We start from the raw sequence: 18,714 nt of genomic DNA, 5'->3' as shown, positions 1-18,714 counted from the left end.
ATACTTAACATGCCTGGCCCAGGGGAAGGCAATAATTAGCTCTTGTTTATGAAGGACAGAGGAATTGGTGAGAGTAAATTAAATCTCAAAGAGTCATTCCCATAAAAATTCAACATCCAAATGACAGGGAGTTTGTTCTGTGCAGCACGTGCCAAAACAAGGATCTGTGCCTGACCCTGTCTTTGGGTCTTCATGAACTCGGGGTAATTGGTGCTGTGTCTAACGACTCTGGTGTTACTTCTGCTCAGTTTTCAGGACTTTACTTGTTGTCGTTCTTCACAATCCTCGTTGGGCTGATGCTCTACTCCTCCACATCCACCTACGTAGCCCAGGATCCTCGGGTGTACAAGCAGTTCCGAAACCCCTCTGGACCTGTTGTAGACCTGCCAGCCAGCAGCCAGATGGAGCCTTCTGTGACATACACCAGCCTGGGGCAGGAGACAGAAGAGGAGCCTCACGTTAGAGTTGCTTAAACCCAGGGCTGTTGATCACCTATTGACAGTGGAGCTCGTGTATCCATTATCTCTGTATTGTACATAGAGAAAGGTATTTACCAGGTGCAGTTACACTGGTGAGCTGCAAGGTAGCAAATAAGGAAAGCTCATACAAACACAAATTAATTGTTCCAGGGTGTTCCTTGCAAGGAGATGCCAGTCCCTCGTTTACGAAATGAGCAGCATGTTTGCAATACAAACTGCTGTGTAGGAATCAGTTAATGTCAAACTACCTGTGACAGATATTCAATACATAAGATTAAATTACAAAAAAAAAAAAATTAATAGAAGGGTGTTTTACACACCCAGAGTGATGTTATGCCTAAGCCACAGCAGCTGTGGAAAAAATGCCTTTTTACATCAAATACACTTTGTGCAGTCACTGTTAATTTCTCTCTAAAATTTGTTTGTTTGCGCAAAACAGATGGGTTAATCGTGGTAACAACCCCCTGACACATTTTTGCTAGCACCTTGGATTTGGTGAGGGAAATACAATGAAGTTCTTCTGTGCTCTCTGTCTAGTTGCCCTTTCTAGGTAATCTGATCCATGAATCCAGAGAAGGGACAACTTACAATATCCGTCTCTATTCTAGGAATAGGTATAAGGCGAGCATTTTAGCCTTTCTATATTTGCAGAAGTGAAGTACTCAAGCATTGACCTCTCTATGATCCATGGCAGATTTCCTAGTGGCCAAGGTTCTGCATCAGGTGACAGGGAGTCAATTTCTCTGTAGTCGTGACTCAACACAGATTTCTTACTTTTAAAATTTTAACCTGTAGGAAGAAAAATACCTTTTCTAGTTTCCTATGTATTGTACCTCTCCACGAAAAGATGACATATCATGTGGATCAGGGCACTTATTTTAGATACTCAGTGCATCGAGGGTGCCTTCTGCTCTTCCAGTTTGCTTAGTCTCCCGTGGTTCATTATTCTAACAATAGCTATTTAGAAATGTGTCAGTTTTTCACCAAAACCCACAGATTGTAAAAATCAGGAAGATTAAGGGAGGAATTCATGAGCAGAAAGACTGGACCATCTGCTGGTGTTGCTGCAGTAGCACAAAGGCATTTTACTGGCAGGGTGCAGCCAATTATTTTTCATTAGCTGTGAAGCAAGCAGAAGAATTCAGCAGTTTTTTTACATTCCTGAGGACGTGTGAAAATAGTAAGGGTGTGCTCCACACTTCTGTATACAACTGTACTTCTGCCTCAGGAGCCTTACCAGAATGGGGAAAATCTTAGTCACCACCATGAAAAATCCATCTTTGCCTGTATGTTTGCTCCTCTGAAAGCCCAGTACAAGGAAATAATTATTTCAATATCCTTTATCTATTTGTAATTTAAAATTAAAGAAGACGAGGTGTTCCTGTGTCTAACAATAGATGGGGAATCTAGGAGAGATCTTGGTTTTATTCACCAATCTGCCACATCTTTGCATGAATCCTTGGGCATGACTTACCTTCTGTGTGGCTGAGTTTCCCAATCAGTATATATGGAAATAATGACATTTTACCTACCTCATAGAGGTGCTATGGGACCAAGTTATTTTAAAATGCTTCAGGATCTTCAGAAACAAGGAGTTTAAGAAGCACATAACAGTGCTGTAAAAATGTGTTTACATTCATTGTATTTGAAAATGGAGTTTACGGCATGGTTGATGAATATTTTGCTTGTGGGCATAGAAGGTGAATTTGATTTGAATGTTATTCTGCTGAAAAGGACTGTTTCAAGCAAAAATGTAGGCCTTCATGTTTGAAAATTACAACTTACCTATTTCTATATAAAAAAGAAGAAAAAAGGCAATCTATACATTGGAGATTAGAAAGGTCACACAATTCAACCAAGCAGGATGAATTTCTGCTGAGGTAACATTCATATTTTACAGTCCTGTTCTCCTTTAATACAGAAGGAACTTCCCTGAAGCAGACTGAGAGAAGTTTATATATGCATAAGAGACATGAAGTGGCAAATGTCAAAATGCTCTTGAACAGCAGAAGTATGTGGTATTTTATTCTTACTGTGAAGAAGAGGTCATTTCTTTCCCACTGTGTTTAGGCTGTCTGCCACACCCCTGCTGCACCTAAGGGAGGGTTCTGCAGTATTGCCAAATCATGCCCAAAACTGGCCCTAAAGTTTTGGTTAAGATGCCTTGGTACTAAACTAACAAATGTATGATTTTTTTTTTCCTGCCTTCTGTTTTTTTTTTAAATCTTTTTAGCATGCATGTTTCTGAACTTTTTTTTCCTTAAACTATTGAGGATTTAAAAAACACAAAAAACCCCCCACTAGATTCCTGCAGAAAAACAGAGTCTGTATTCTGGGGATAGTAAGGAAAGTCTAAATAAAAAAAGTAAAAAACACAGAAGAAAGAGTACCAGACACTTCAGGGAAAGATTCTTGGGTCAAGCTCTGTGAGAGCTTCGAGCCAAGGTGGATTTTGTACATTCCCCAGGAGAAGGGGTCTGATTACAATCATGGCTCCCTTAGGTACCCAGAGGCACACTGGTGGGCACCTGTCATCTCAGTCTTTTTTGCTACCTTTTGTACCAATTAAATACCTTTCTCTGAGCATTAGTCCCCGTGTTGGTCTGAGAACCTTGAGGATTGTGCGCGTGTGTGTTTCATGTTTACAGTTCCTTCCTTTTGCATAACTGTTTTGATTAATTTCCTAATTAGTATTTATTTTTAAGCCAAATGTTTGTAGTCCCTCGGCCTCCCCCTCCTCATTTTTCTGACACTAACTTGTAGACGTTTGTTAGAGTCTTCTGTGAAACAGCTGGGCAGGAGGCAGCTCCTGGCCGGGTCACGGGGCTGGGAAGTTTTCCTTACGAGGGGTTGCGATCCATGGGTGGCTGAGAAGTGCCACCAGGCTATTCTGAAAGGCTCTGTTGTACAGGAAGAAGTTATGGATGTTTCAGTGAGCGCTCTGCAGCCAGCCAGCATCCCCTGTGCTTCTGCTGCAGGAGGAGTTTGATGTGCAAAGCGGGGCTGCTTCGCTCTCTGTGTTTCCCCATAAACAAGGTGGATGCTTGGATTAGCGCCAGTGCGCTAGTCCTGGATGGACATCGAAGGAAAACAGTAGTATAGCTTTACAAAGAACTGTGTTGACTGAAAAACTGAGGTCTAGTGGAGGAAAACGTTCCTCCTGCCTGCTTGTGTTCTGCAGTGGGAGCCCTCAGTGTGCACCAGCAAAGGCTCAGCTATCTAACGGCAGCTACTCTCCGTGTGCGTAGGACGTCTCTAGCTCTGCATAGCTCCTTGCCTCAACAAACTGAAACTCTCTGATTCTGCTGGTCCTGGGCAGCCCTTAGCAAGACTGATGGAATTTTCTGATACCAGATGAAAACCCTTACTGGGAGACAGACCTGGTCTTTGTTCCAGCTATAAAGTTTCGAAACACACAACGATAGACCAAGCAATTGAAAATTTTGCACCACTGTGTCATAAGAAGAAGTTTCAATGTATAGTGTAGAGATTGCTAACTTGTGCTATTAACATTTTGACAAGCGTGTAGTATCATTTCCTTTCTTTTTTTTTTTTTTTTTTTTTTGACAACCATTTAGTATTCCTGAGCTAGCTACAAATATAAATTTTACCCCATGGGTAGGATTTTATTGTTAAATGCCATAATAAAGCACACTAATCTTGACACCGCAGATGGAAGTATGAACCAAAACCAAAACCAGGCAAACAAAATCCCAACCCCAAATCCTGCATTGAGAAGCTGAATAAATCTTTCTCCATTTTGATATTTGCATGCACCTATATGGACTGGCTGTGGCAATGTAATGCCTGTATAATGTTTTCAAATAAAAAAATAAATGCTTTATGAAAGCGGGCTTAGTGGTTTCTTGACTGTTTCCTTTCTACTATCTTTGCCTTAAACGATTTTTCAGGAGTGTAAATATTGAATTGCTGGGAACAGATTTTTGCTGTGCTCAGGGCTTGTCCCCCTTGTGAGGTGTTAACTCAGAACTCTTTCCAAGGTGTCTTAAGAATAGATGCCATCATCAAGTGTCTTGCCTGGCCCCCGAGCACTCATCCAGAAGGATAAGAGTACTCCTGCATACCCTCTGTCTTAACCTGCCATTCCCCTAGGGCTAGCTCAGCTATCCTGGTAGTCACTGCCCTCATTTGGAGACAAAACTACTCTCTCCACTGCCTTCCAGAAATTATTAATTAGTCTAAAATTAATCTGGGTAAATTAATCAGTGTAGAATTAATCTGACAAGTGCATGGTATTGAATGGCTTCTCTGGCAGAGGCTATGAGTGCCTGCAGCTGCCTTTCCCAGCCCTCCCTCCCAGGCTGTCCTGGGACACTGCAACACTACACCCAGCTGAGTCCTGAAAGAAAGGATGGAGACAAAGTATTGGGGGAAAAGGGGTGTCAGGGAGAGCAGAATTAGGTTAAGAAGGAAAATAAGACTTTGACTCATTGAAAGTTCACATGGACAGGAAAGGAAGATCCTTAGTGTGTGAGAGCAAGGCATATTATAAACATGTATTTATTCACTTCTAAGACATTTGCTAGCATATGCACCTCTCCATCCCTCTTTGTCTGATGTCTCCCTGGGAAACTTTGCATCAGTATTTCTCACATATTTCATTGCTGGGAGTATAAAAGGGAATGGAGAGTGGTGAGCTCATTTCCAGCCACTCCCTGCGCTGCAACTGCACAGAGCCCAGATGTTACAAAGCCAGCAGTGCTGCACCTATGTGCTGGTTATGTCTGATATTCCACTGTGAATGTCTCCTGTTATACAGAGCTGCAGAAACTGAGTTAGTGTGCACAGCTTGATCATACTAACAGTTGATTTGCATTTTCCTCCAAATCTTCTCGAGAGACTCTCTGGCATTATAAAATTATCCTTTTATTGCCTGGCTAAAATTCAGCTTGGGTGCTTGAGTCATATGAATAGTAATTGCATGGAATTACTCTAAAAATAGATCATAAATAGGCATTAATGAATCTTTCTGTTCTTAAATAAAACACGTTTTAACACTGAAGGACACTCAATCAGCTTAAAGCTGCCAGTCTCCCTTTGTTTTTGTTTATTTAGAACTAGTTCTCCAAAACATTACAAACCCAAAGCTGAATGCTTAGCAGCAATATCTTGTGGCATACAAACAAGGAAGCAGTGCTTTTACAGTTAGGAAAGTTGTTTTGTTATGTTTGCTCTGCAATTATAAACACAGTAATTGTCACATAAACAGTAACGAAAGCCAAACCCTTGTGGAAGGGAACACCTCTGCTTGTGCAGCCATTGACCTGTTCCCTCAGCAATTGCAAAGTGGATACCAAATGCCAACAATGCAGCAATAATGACAGTGTTGGAGTAGAGGATTGTCCTTGTCATCCTCCTCCTCCTCCTGTTTGAAGTGTAGGCTCCTGCACTGTCGTATTTATTAATAAAAATCCTGCTATATGGAAGATACTAATTCTACAGGGCTGGGATCACTAATCACTGATTAGTCACGCACTGGCTGTGAGCCACCAACAGAAAACAAAACCCTACAAATTGGCCACAAAAAGCCAGTGGTAACCCTCAGATAACTTGCATTGCTGGTATTTCAGTTTCACTAAAAGGCCCACAGTGTTTCTTCAGGCCACATCACTCTGATGCTCAGAGCATCCTCCACAGCCTTAGAAAGCAGCACAGGTGCCCTGTGATCCCAGTGATGGCACTTGGCTGGGTGCAGGGAGGAGCCACTGCCATTGTGCTGCCTCTCACAGAGGAATTGCCCTCCATGAGGAAGAGCCCCTGCTACCCCTGCTATGATACAGCAACCAGGTGGAGGAAGGAAACTGGCTCAAAGCAAATCTTGAGGTCTGAAGTGAAAAATCAACATTCCGTGCAGTCCTTTCTGCTCTAGAATCATACATTTGCTATTATTTGGAGGTATTTTTTTTCCCTTATCCTTCAAGTTCCATTTTATGCCCCAAGTTCTTCTGGTATTCATGATGTCAAAATTTGCCCCTTTATTAATAGTCTAATGTATGGAATCTCTTTAAGAACACAGATATTGTCAGTCCTACATGCTATACAAATATTTGTAGGTTGAGACTAGGTGAAGCTGATTTTATTAGATTTATAAATTTTATTCTACTTGGATTCTGATTTATAACCTTGAGCTACAGTTGACTTTTTTTGTGACTCCTTATTGTGTATGATGTCCTCAGGCAATTTCCTAGTGCTACCCTGATCTTAATAATGCATTATTAATTCCTTACTGCTAAATAAATTATTTATATTAACTACGGCATTTTATTCCCCACATCTTGATAGTAGCGAACTCATCAGATTTTAACATAACTGCAAAGTTGTCAGTATGAATTCAGCTCCTCCTTCCCATGTTCAATATGTACATGCTTGTCAGGAGCAAAATATTGGATTTACCATGATTAAATAATGACTTTTTTTATTCTATTCCTTACCAAAGCAGAGAAAGATAATGAACATGTGCTGAGTTTACCTGATCACTGAGCACTGAAGCACAAAGTGATTCAATGACAGCACCAGAGACACTTTGCATGCAGAATAGCTGGGATTTCTACAGGTGCAGAATGCCTGCAAGCCCATGGATCAATGTTATGGGAGGTCATGCATATTTAATTTCCCACTGCCTATAGTAGCCAGCATCACAGAAGCCTGGCTGCTTGCCAGATCCATAGAAATCAGCAATCAGCATTTGCATGTTCTTAAAATGACTGCCTGCCTAAATGAACTTCCTGCGTGAGAAGGGGGAAGGGAATGGGCTAATGACAACAATAATCTGAAGAACCTCATTATGTGACTCACTGTGAGCAGGGGCTTGAACTGTCTAATGTAGTTCTTGGCATTAAAGAGATTTCTGGATGATAAATAGGTCACACATGTATGCAGACACATATTTCATGAATCTTTATGTCCCCATACACTGTCTGTGAGCTACACTGTAATTAAACAGAAAGGAGAGCACCTACAAAACTGTATACAACATTTTTGTTAATTCAAAACTGGTGCAGCAGGATTGATTTAATGACTGGGTTGACAAGGAACATTGGTGCTGCAGGACCTGCCTTGACTTTGCATCCTCAGGTGGATGCATCTACCACCACGTCTTAGGATGATGTGTGCTGCTACACCAGCCAGCAAAGCATTTGAGTCTTTATTTTAGCTTTGAGCTAAAAAATTTTGAGTCTTTATTTTAACCTTGAGCTTTAACACAACATACAACAAAAGCAGACAGGGATTTAAAGTGAAAAAGGTATATATTAAAGGAGCAGGATAGCACTTAGTTTCCTACTCCTCTGTTATCCAGTTTGTCTGACACTCTTTTTCCCCAGGTCACCATCCACCAATCTCCATGTGACCAAAACAACTACTAAGCTCATCTTCATCTTTTTGGTCTAAGTTACACTCCCTTCTGAATCACTGACCTAAATGAATTCATGCACAGCTTTAAGGTCCTTAGCTATCCTGCCTCTCCCTCCCAGTCTGGCCCAAGTATGGTCCTCTGCCTCCTCCATACGAACATCTTGCTGCTTTATTGCACGTGTAGTCCAGCCAAAGGGGCTCCTGGCCTCAACAGGGAGGCTACTTGTCAGAGAATATTTGAACAGGAGTGTCTTTCATTTTCTGTACAAATGTCAGATTCCAGCCCCACTCCACTTCAACTATTGCAACTGGACATATTTAAAAAAAAATAAAATAAAATGCCTGCTCTTCTACTATATAATATTCAGTCAATGGCATACCAGTATGGTATGAAACCAGTCATAGGAGACTCAAAAACCAATGTGAATTTGCCTGCCATTTGATTTACAGTGAAGGTGAAAGAAGAGTGGCTGCTGGAGGATGAGCTGCAGGTACCCTTCATTTGGTCTAACAAGTCAGCAGCAAAAATAGTTGTACTATTTGAACTGAGCAAGGGAGAGTAATCCCCATCATTCTGTCCTCATGGTAAAGACCAACATAAAAAGCAAAATGTCTCTCCAGCTTGTAATTATTTAAATTATTAACAGAGATGGCATTGAAGATCCATTTACATATATAGAGATTGGCTTCCTCTCCTGCAGCTCTTGTTTTTCTCTCCAGCTTCTCTGCATCTGGTCTGACCAAGGAAATGCTTAATTCCACTAAAAATATAAGAAAAGAGAGAAAAATTAAGGGAAGTGTTTATCCAAGGTATAACTGCTTCTCTTTCTCCTTGTACAAATGCCTCCTTTGAACTACCTTTGGTGCAAACATGAACTGTGGCTGAGCTGGTGTTTGTCTTCACAGACTGGGAGGACTGTGAGTCCTCAGTCCCAAACCTCAGCCTTCACCTCTACCACACACTTTCATTTCTGTGAGATGATGGAGAGATCCAGCTGAGCTCCTTTAATTTCCCCTGGGTGCAGGAGGAAGGATGTGTGCTCAAGGCAGCACAAGAAAGCTTGTCCTGCTACAGCTACTTGAGTTCAGATTTAGTTGCTGGGTGCAGGGCCATGCTCTGCAGAGCCAGCAGCCTGGCACCTGCCCCGGGTCTGCTTTAGCTGCAGTTCCTGGGGTAAGCTGCTGATCTGAAGCAAGTAATTGCAGCAGCTGCACTAGCACAGGCTGCTCTCTGCTGCTGCAGAGGGGTAAACATCCCTGTCAGCTCCAGCATGGGTGTTTCATTGTGGCAAGGGAATACTGATGGACTTTACTCTCAGTGTGCATCATGAAATACCAGGGAGAAGTTACACATTCATTAAAAAAATACCCTAGCACTCCCATTTTGGCTTGTGCGTTTTCCATTCTTTTTGCCCTTACATGGTGTCGAGACACTTCTTCCACACCAGCATTTGAGCCTTGGAGCAAAATCCAGATACAGAAAAGCCAAAAGAAGGCTTTGGCAGCCCAAGAGACTTTCAGTCACATGAAATTCACCTTACACCCTGCTCACATGGAAATGTTCTAGACAAGAAGGTGTCTCCAAGGCCAGCTCCAGTCTCCTGCAAGCCCTGGTGATGGTGAGGGAGAAGGCTCACAGCTGTGAAAGGTAAAGATGTGGCAGAGGGAAAGAGAGGAAAGTGGTGATTTTGGACAGAGGGAGAGAAAGAGAGGGGAGTCTCTTGGGATGGAGAAGTTTGGAGAAGGAACATGGGTTATGAAGGAAAGAAAGCCTGGGATAGGGGGACCATGGCCTGGACCCAGGGTTATTTAAGAGGTTAGAGAGGGCTAGGAGAGGGGTTCATCACCTCATCTGCTGCCAAAACACGACCAAGGCTTTAGCTCTCCTCCTGATCAGCAGATCTGCAAGGGAGACATGCTCTGACAGCACAGTGAAAATGGAATAGGTGACTTCTCCTTAGGAGCTGCACCTCAAGGTGCTTGTGTTGGATGTGTGTAAACCTAAAGCAGACACTGCTGAAACCCATTAATGAACAACCATTCCTACATATTCAACATGGAAGAAAAACTCCTCAGACAAGAAGGATAGTGTGGAAAAGGGCTTTATTTATATTGTCAGACAAGATATTGCTGTTGTCTTGCTTTTGGGGGCTTTTATTTTCTCCAAATAGCTGCCACCCTACACTGACTTTTAAAAAGTCTGGCAATGTATGAGGGAACATTCTTGCTGCATGGGCTGTTTGCAGTCTCTGAGCATGAAAGATGGTTAATTTTTCTGAGCAGAGAGAAATAACCCATCCTAGTTTGTTTTTTTCTGTATTTCCCAGTTTTGATACTGGCTGTGTTCTGACTGTTCTCTGCACAAGCTAAATGGCAATTGGTAAGTGTGTCTGAGGCAGTGTCTGGAGTTTGCCACTGACACTTTACTCTAATAAGAAATGCCAGGGACCTTCTGTTGGTTATTTCAAAATATTTTGTTTGGAACAATTTTAAGACTTATAAAATAAATCAGTCTGTTATATCAACATTTCTGGACAAAAACAACTCCCAGATCTTATGCTCAACATTTTCTCCCCTACTTGCCTCATACTTGGCCTGCATCAGAGCCAGGAAATAAACATGTCACTTCTTTCACTGCTCATTTATCAGGAAGGAGAAAAGATGGGGGGAGAGAAATAAAGGGAAAAAAACTGTTGGGGCTCTCTGGGCATCGTGTGTGATGGCTTAACCTCCATAATTGTGAGTTCACAAAGCAGCAAAGCCTCAATTGCTCTGATCTCTTCCTCTCCATTTGCCTAGTGATGCACCAGAGTATTTAACACCAGACATAAGGATGCTCATATTTGATAAAACAAATAAAGAAAAAAGAGTGAAGCAGAACATAGTAGAGCATACTGAACAAAAGCTTTTAGTCACTAACCAAGAACTACTCCAATCAGCAAATGTCACTAACGCATTTCGAACAAAGAGCAGAGCTGAAATGCTCGGGCATTCTGATTTCCATTAAAATGAAAGGTGTGGTGCACAGAAAATTACCCAGATGATCTCACCATCCACTGAAGAGGGCAGAAGGTGTAATCCCCAAATGGGAGATTTTTATGCAGAACTGTCCTCAGGATAACACATCTTCCTTGGGAGCTGCTGCAGTTCTGAGGCAATGGCATTTATCCACAGCCCCACAGAACAAATCTTTCTGCAGGGGTCTTGCTTACAGCTGAACCTGGCTTTTCTAGATGCAAAAGTGATTTTCACTTTAGGATTTAACATACAACTATTTGTATTTATATTATCTAGAGGCAAGCAGAATTTTTTCAGCCTGTTAGCCTGTTGAGGCCGCAGCAGGTGGTGCTCATTTGCATTCTGCAGATGTTTGGGCTTTCCAGCAGGGCTTCAAGAGAGAGAATATTTTCTTTGCTTCTTATAAAGACTAAGACTTTGAATTTTCACATGGAGAAACATATAACTAGATCTGAATGCTTCTATTATGCTTGCAGAGCTGTACATAAAGTGCTGCTCCGTGTATCTTTCGGGTGGCATTTGTAATGTGCCCATTTGGCCTTCATACATCTTTTTGCTGATGCAAGTGATCAGTTCTAATTCTGTGTGATGGCAGGGCCAAGTCTTGTTTCTGGGTCTTGTCACTGAGATGATTTAATAATTTAACCTGCCATAATTTAACAACCATTCTTTTTCTGTATATTTACATCTCTGCTTGGAATATACTTGAGATGTAAAAGTCCTACACTTTTAAAAACCCCTAGAGGACACAATTTAAAATGTCAAAGGGAGTAAGTATTTGAAATATGTTTGTTCTTTTCCTTATTTTTATATGGCATAGGTTTTAAAATTTAAACATGCTGTTGAGGTACAAACTAATGCCAAAAGTGCTGTATTGCTCTTACTGGTGTTTTCACATTTATACCAGTTTCTCCAATGCATGTATGATGTTCTGTGTATTGTATTTAAAAATAGGAGCAACCTGATAGATTTTGCATTTAAGCAGAAAACAGAACTGTGGTAAATAGGCACAGACAAATTATTCTTGAAATGCATTGCTCTCTTGAGCTGTCAAGTGATGTTTCTCTTTAAATGAGCTCTCTCATTTTGGATGCCTCCATCCCATTTCAATCCCCTGATGGACAATGCCTTCAGGCATCTGTACACCTGGAAAAACTCCTACAGGAAACTACTCAATAACAGCTTCAAATGCTGACCTTTTCTGGAGGTGTGTTGTGCAAATGTTTGCTGGGCAGTACCAAATCCCCTTGCCTTCTTCCCAGCTGCCAGATGGTACTGAAGCTTCAGGATGGCTCCTGCTCAGCCCTTGGGAAGATCTTTATGAACACATCTCTGGTGCTGCACCTGCCCCCTTCATTTAACTGGCACCTTGAAAATCTGTCAGCCTGGCAGTTGTATGCTCTCCTGGGATCGAGAAATCTGTCTTTCTGGTTTGGCCCTTCTCAGCTTTACAACTTATCCTCTGAATGCTCCTAGTTGTGCTCCCTCCAGCTCTCCTCTAAATCTTGGAGAATTTAAATTCTTGGTCACTTTCCTCTTTCTTCTGCAGCTTATCCATGAGTAAACTTGTTCATGTACTATCTGCCAAGTTAACTTGTTCATATACTGTCAGCTTTGTTTGTCCAGACTAAACTGTCTGTGTGTCTCACTAACATCATTTTGTGGGTGACAGTGTGACTTAAGCCTTGCTCAGGCTCTTCCCACTGGAGCTGCTCATCTCTGCTCTTAATTACTGTGAACTCTGCAGTCCTGAGGCCACTGCTCTGTTTGATGGCTGTGCAGTTTTGTCCTGAAGTGCTGCTGCTCATCTTGTTTTAATTAAGGTAGTTTCTCCTTAAAGGTTGTTCTTTGGGCACAGCACTTAAGAGATCAATTCCACTTCTTTTTCACTTCCACTGCAGATAAGAAGGGGGGAAAGTAATTAGCACAAATGTCTCTAGCAGCAGAGGCTCCTCACTGTGTATCACTGAAGTGTTGTGTATTCAACTGGCATCAGAAAAATAGATGCTGTTTTGGGGTTCTTTTTAAAGGAAGCTAGTCACTTATTTCATTTCAAATAGAGAAATCCTCTAGTACCTGAAATCCTGCAGTTAATTAATGGAAGAGAAGTCTGTGTAAGACTGTACAGAAAGGGGAAGAGATACCTTAAATAACAACTGTCATCAATCTCACTCACTGTCTCATGGGCTGCACTTATTCACACCCAGATGTTCACAAGCTGCCCACAATCACAACTGAACAACACCAAAAACTAGGATTTCAGTTTCCTCAACAGATCTCTTGGGAAAGAAAACTCATTTCTGGATGGACTTGATGTGCCTCTGAGAACTCAGCAATTACTATGGAATGAGCTTTTGCCTCTGAACCTTGTTTATCTTCCATTATTCTTAGGCATTGTTGCTACCCATTGCCTTTGTTTCTTCATTTTGGTTGTCTTTCTGGCTGTAACTTGATTTCTGGTTATGTGAAAGGGGTGAGAATGGCACATGTGATGCAGCCTTGTTGCCATCATCTTGTTTATACCTAGATGAGAGGACCTGTATCCCAACAGCAACACATTTCTCTGTGTTTACAAGGCTGACTGCCCTGTGTGTGCTATGTCCTATTGTTTTAACCCTTCACATTCTTCTGGTGCCCTCACATGGGCTGACACATTCACAAAAATCTTGGTATTTCTGCTACAAATATTTCTGTTCCTAAAGTCTGAATAGTGAAATAGAGCTGTGAATTCTGCAATTATGGTGATTTATTTTGGTCATTTAGCTTTTTGCTGGTATGTGAATATTTAAACCATAGGACATGAACCAGATGTACAGGGTTTCAGGTCTGTTTGGATTTTTGCATGACTGGGTTATACTTCCCCTAGGTTGCAAAGACCTATAAAAAATTTGAAGATGGCAACATGAACATGAAACAAATCACCACAGCCAAGAAACTTGAAATGCTGGAAGTTATTTCTTGAGCAGAAATAATGATAACATTTGTTTCACAATTTTCCAATACAACTATTTTTTTTTTTCTTTCCTGAAATATTAAAGCAGAGAGACATTTATGTATATAGCTAGTTTGGAAATGAAATGCTTGAGAGCAGCTCAGCTGCAATTGTCTGTACGCAGGAGTTGCACAGCACTGAGTCTGCCTGGAGAAAAGGAACATACTCTTAGTGCTGAGCAGAGCATGGATCCCCCAGGAAATGCCTTTTTTTGGCTGGTTTTTTACAAACAGATGAAGTTTTTGGCTGTATTGTTTCAAACGGAGGAAGTAACTGCTACCAAAAAGAGACCTGTGTACCACAGGCATTCATTCATGTGTGGCAAAGGGGAAGATGTTCCTTACCCAGTGTCCTGCCCTGTGCAGGGTAACTCACCCATTCCCTCCAACAAAATCTGGTTCTGGCATTATTTTCCACAATAAACAAATCGTTTGATTGCTGCTTCTGGTGGAAAATATATATTCTGGGTCTCTCTCCAGCTTGACTTCCTTAAGCTGTCCTTCTGCAAGGACAGTACAGTCTTCCTCTCAGACCTGAAACTTCTAATATTGCTCTTTAGATATGAAAAGCATATTGATTGAAAGATCAATCAATATATCAATATCTATATAAACCAATTTGCATTTCAAGATATGAAAAGCACAGTGATTGAAAGATCATTTAAAGCCCCCATTCCTGTGCGCCTTAGTTCTAAATGTTCCAAGACTTAAAAGAATTTTGTTTGCATGAGTCTTAAGATCTGATTTTTTTACCCTTACCTTGTATCAAAGTGCAAACCTGAAGTTCCAGATAATAACATAACAGCAAAAAATAAGTGAAATATTAAAAACATAAGCATTTAAGGTCTCTTGCATCACAAGTCCTTTACACCTTCACCTAATCAGTTTAGAGTACTCTCTGCCCCTTTCTACTGGACTGATTTGGGGGTTACAAATTCAAACAAATAAACAAACAAACTTACAACTGTCTGCATTGGTTTTGAAACAGTGAAAGAATTGGACTCCAGTCCCAACAGCAATAAAACATCTTCTTTTTAGATTCCAACAGTTAAAAACAAAAGTCATTGATCCAGGAAATCTCTATATGTTTACCTCTCTTCCCAGAACTTCCTATTTCCACCTGAACTATCTGCTTAGGGCTTAAAAAAACAAAACAAAACAAAACAAAAAACAAAAACCCAACCAATGAACCACTGAGTTTTTAAATTCATTGCAGTTACTCCGTGCAAAACACCTTTCCTGCTCCTGCTACAAAACAATAGCTTTCAGTTCCCTTACTGTAATATCTATTCATTTCCTTACCTGACTTTGGGAAAACGTTGTTTGAGGACATTGTTGTGGGTAAATGAAAGCATTCTATAATCTTCTGTCCATCAGCTGTTCAGCCTGAAACATTTTCACGTTGCATGTGATTAAAGGCTGACAGGTGAGGGTTAAATCTGCATTTTTCTCTGTTCGCTTCTAATTGTTTGCCACACAGCAGCTGAAAGTGCACCATTCTTCACTATGAGATCAAATGGTGGCTTTTCATCTGCTTTCTATTTGTTGCAGTTTTGAATAGTTTTGTTTTGATGTCAAAATTATATGGCTTGAAAACACTATTCATTTTGTCAAAATAGTTAACATAGGGTTACGATGGGGGGATTACAAATTCCAACAAGATGTGCTCAATATTAAGAGAAAAGCACTTGTTCTGAATCTGGAGTTTTCCTTCTCCATGGAAATTATATTGCTATGTAGATTTTCCATTTTTCTAATGTTTAGGTTATTAGGACATTGTGGCCTGCAGTGAAAACTCAGATTGCAATAGAATTTCAGGATTTAACTTTTCATTTGCAATTATTCAAACAGAGGATTTGTTCCTTAAGAAGTTCATGAATGAGTGCCTTTGTGCCCTGTAGACATGACTTGGTTTTAATAGAAATGCAGCAGAAAAACTGAAATACTGGGATGCAAAATAATTTCTGGCTAGAGCCTTTCTGACACTGGCATTTGATTTGATTTGAAAATAGAATAAAACAAGTATATTCTTTATACAAAAGGGTGTGTGTATCTGGATCTCCCTTCCTTCACTGCTGTCATGGAAGGAAGGGAGATCTGGATACACACACCCTTTTGTGTATGTCATGGAAGCAGCCAACACACTCTACACGGACCCTTTAAACACCTCTTAGCTGCTTATGAAGGAGCAGGAGCAGCTCTTGGGTTCTCTCGCTGGTCAGAGTGACCCCGAGATGTGTTAGAAAGTCTCTTTTCCCAGCCTGGAGCTCGAAGAAGGAGTCAGAGCTCTTCAGTTCTTGGTCTCAAGGTTGTTTATTTTTCCTTATCTATAACATTTTTTCTCCTGTCTAGCGGAGGTCCGCTCAGCACAACAGTCACAGACACTCTGCTTGCCCCCAGGTGGTGTTATATGTTTATACTAAAAACTACATATACAATGTTTACAATTACTTTCCAATACCTATCATCTATGTTAGACTGTGAGCTTCTACTCTAAACCAATCTAAAAGTGATCCATCCAGAAGATGGAGGCCAAGAAGAAGAAGGAGAAAGGCTGGACATGCCCAGATTCCTCCATCTTGCCCCCTGAACCCCCATTCTAAAAACCTCAAAAATCTATTTTTCACCCCATGATATCATCTACTATCATTCTACTTAAACTGTCGTGGCTTGTAATCCTTCATATAAAGATTGGTAATTGTTTTTTTCCCAAGGGCTAAATCAAAGGCACAGGGATCTTGAGCTCTGTGCCAAGGTCTCTGAGCCTCCTGACAGGGCCTCACATCCTCCAGGGCAGCCAGAGGGATTTCCTGGGTTCCCACAAGCAACAACAGGAGATGCCATGGAAAAAGAGATGGAAGGGAAGAAGCTGTGGAAGGTATAGAGGCTACATCTGGCCAGGGGGCCAGAAGGGCTTTGGCTGCATTTATGCCCCTCCTACACATCAACTCCACACTAATGTAAAAGGTGTGGGATGCTCCAGTCTTCTCTGGCTGTGCTTTCCACATGTCATTCTCCAGCTGCTCCCGAGTCCCAAGGAATGGGATACACAAAACACAGCACAATGAGCCCCTACAAGCGAGAGAAGGAACTGGTCACAATGTGCAGTGCAGAAGTTGTAGGCACATGCACACCACTGTTAGCAAGAGATATCTGCTAACAGAGATGCGCTCTGGGAACGGTGGCAGGAGCTAGAACATCACATCTGCTACCTGAGCTGCTCACTGGAATTCTTCCTAAATTTTTATGCTGGTCTTTTTCTTTTAATTAACCATGCATCTGGCTTGCTGCAAAGGTCAATAACTGACACATAGGAATGAGGTGTTAGTGGAGCTGCCTGCTTGACTTTATTAAATAAAGATTAATTTATCCTATGTGTACAGAGTATCTTGCAGGGTTGTGTAGGGCTTTGGTCCTGAGTCAGGGTTTTTCGCAGTCTCTTTAGATAACAATTTGTCATAGCCATTACTGTCACTTTCCCACAGTGCATATTCAGAACATGGAGGAGTTATCTTTTGCTGATGGTCTCACAGGACCTTTGAAGTTGAGGGTTGAACTTCTATCTGCAATCTTATATTACATGCATAATGAATTGTACAAGACCACTGGAAAATCTCTGCACATACTTTTTTGTGGTAGTGTTCATAGGGGTCCCAGGATGAGAGAAGAGACAAGGATCTGACACCATGTTTCAGAAGGCTGATTTATTATTTTATGGTATATATCTTATATTAAAACTATCCTAAAAGTATAGAAGAAAGGATTTCATCAGAAGGCTTGAAAGGAAAAGAAAAATAATGGAATGAATAATAAAAGCTCGTGACTCTCAGAGAATCTGAGCCAGCTGACTGTGACTGGCCATTAATTAGAAACAACCGCATGAGACCAATCACAGATCCACCTGTTGCATTCCACAGCAGCAGATAATCATTGTTTACATTTTGTTCCCGAGGCCTCTCAGCTTCTCAGGAGAAAAATCCTAACAAAAGGATTTTTCATAAAACATGTCTGTGACAACTTTTTATCTTCTTTTCCAGGATACACCCCTCCATTTTGGGGCTCATTTATTTCATTCTCCAATAGCAACTACAGCTTTCAAAGAGTAAATTTGCTCTTTAATTTCAGATTGTGTGAAAAACTAGGGAGGGGGAAAATGTTATTTACTTTGGAAAAAGAATACTAACAAAAAAAAAAATCTGAAAAGGTCTTTGTCTTCCTCAGATGTGTGCTGCCTTCTGTGATTAAGAAGAGTTCAGCCAGGGCTGGTTTATGTACCACTGCACTAAGACTGGGCTCTGATCTCTGACTTACAAGTAACTGACTCTGGAAAAGTTGAGTAATTGCAGGAAGGGTAAAAAGTTTTGAGGGATTATCAGGAATGTCTGAAATGTGGAGAGATTTGTTCTGTGAAGAAAAAAATCTTGATACAAGTTGGTAATATAACATTTTCTACCCATAATTGTGTCTGAAATGCTTGACTGTCAAAGCGGAGAGAGATTCTGAAATCAGTAGCAGTAAACTAATTTGCAAAAAAAATTAGCCTGCAGCTAAATTTGTAATTATTACTTATCAAATTAGAATGGTTTCCTAAAACATGATGAAGAAGCTGCATTACTTAGGCAGGTTGTTTAAAGCAACACCAGAAAAACCATCAAAAATAGAAATTGGAATAGAAGATAGAATAAGAAAATTTCTTTGATTAGACCACACTCTCAATAACCTACCTGTTGTTTCTGATTTCCAAGAGTGGTGTTTGGCAATAATAATACATTTGTTGCTTGGGAAATACAGTTCTTCCTGTGCTAATTAATGCGGTGTAAAAAAAATTCATTATTCTGTTAACACATGTGCC

At 40.9% G+C, this 18,714-nt stretch overlaps 1 protein-coding gene across 1 annotated transcript in view; it reads left to right on the top strand.

Annotated features, from left to right (window-relative positions):
• SLC35F1 (solute carrier family 35 member F1) overlaps window positions 1-4,333 on the top strand; it is a 228,532-nt gene extending 224,199 nt beyond the window's left edge. The window contains exon 8 of the mRNA XM_059469282.1: window positions 249-4,333. Coding sequence (XP_059325265.1) covers window positions 249-473 — 225 coding nt within the window. The 3' untranslated portion in view covers window positions 474-4,333. The remainder of the gene's footprint in view (window positions 1-248) is intronic.
• The last annotated feature ends 14,381 nt before the right edge of the window (window positions 4,334-18,714 follow it).

The sequence above is a fragment of the Ammospiza nelsoni genome, chromosome 3, assembly GCF_027579445.1.
Source record: "Ammospiza nelsoni isolate bAmmNel1 chromosome 3, bAmmNel1.pri, whole genome shotgun sequence".
Classification (NCBI taxonomy): Eukaryota; Metazoa; Chordata; class Aves; order Passeriformes; family Passerellidae; genus Ammospiza; species Ammospiza nelsoni.
The sequence above is the reverse complement of the archived record's forward strand: the minus strand, read 5'-3'. Positions and strand labels throughout refer to the sequence as shown.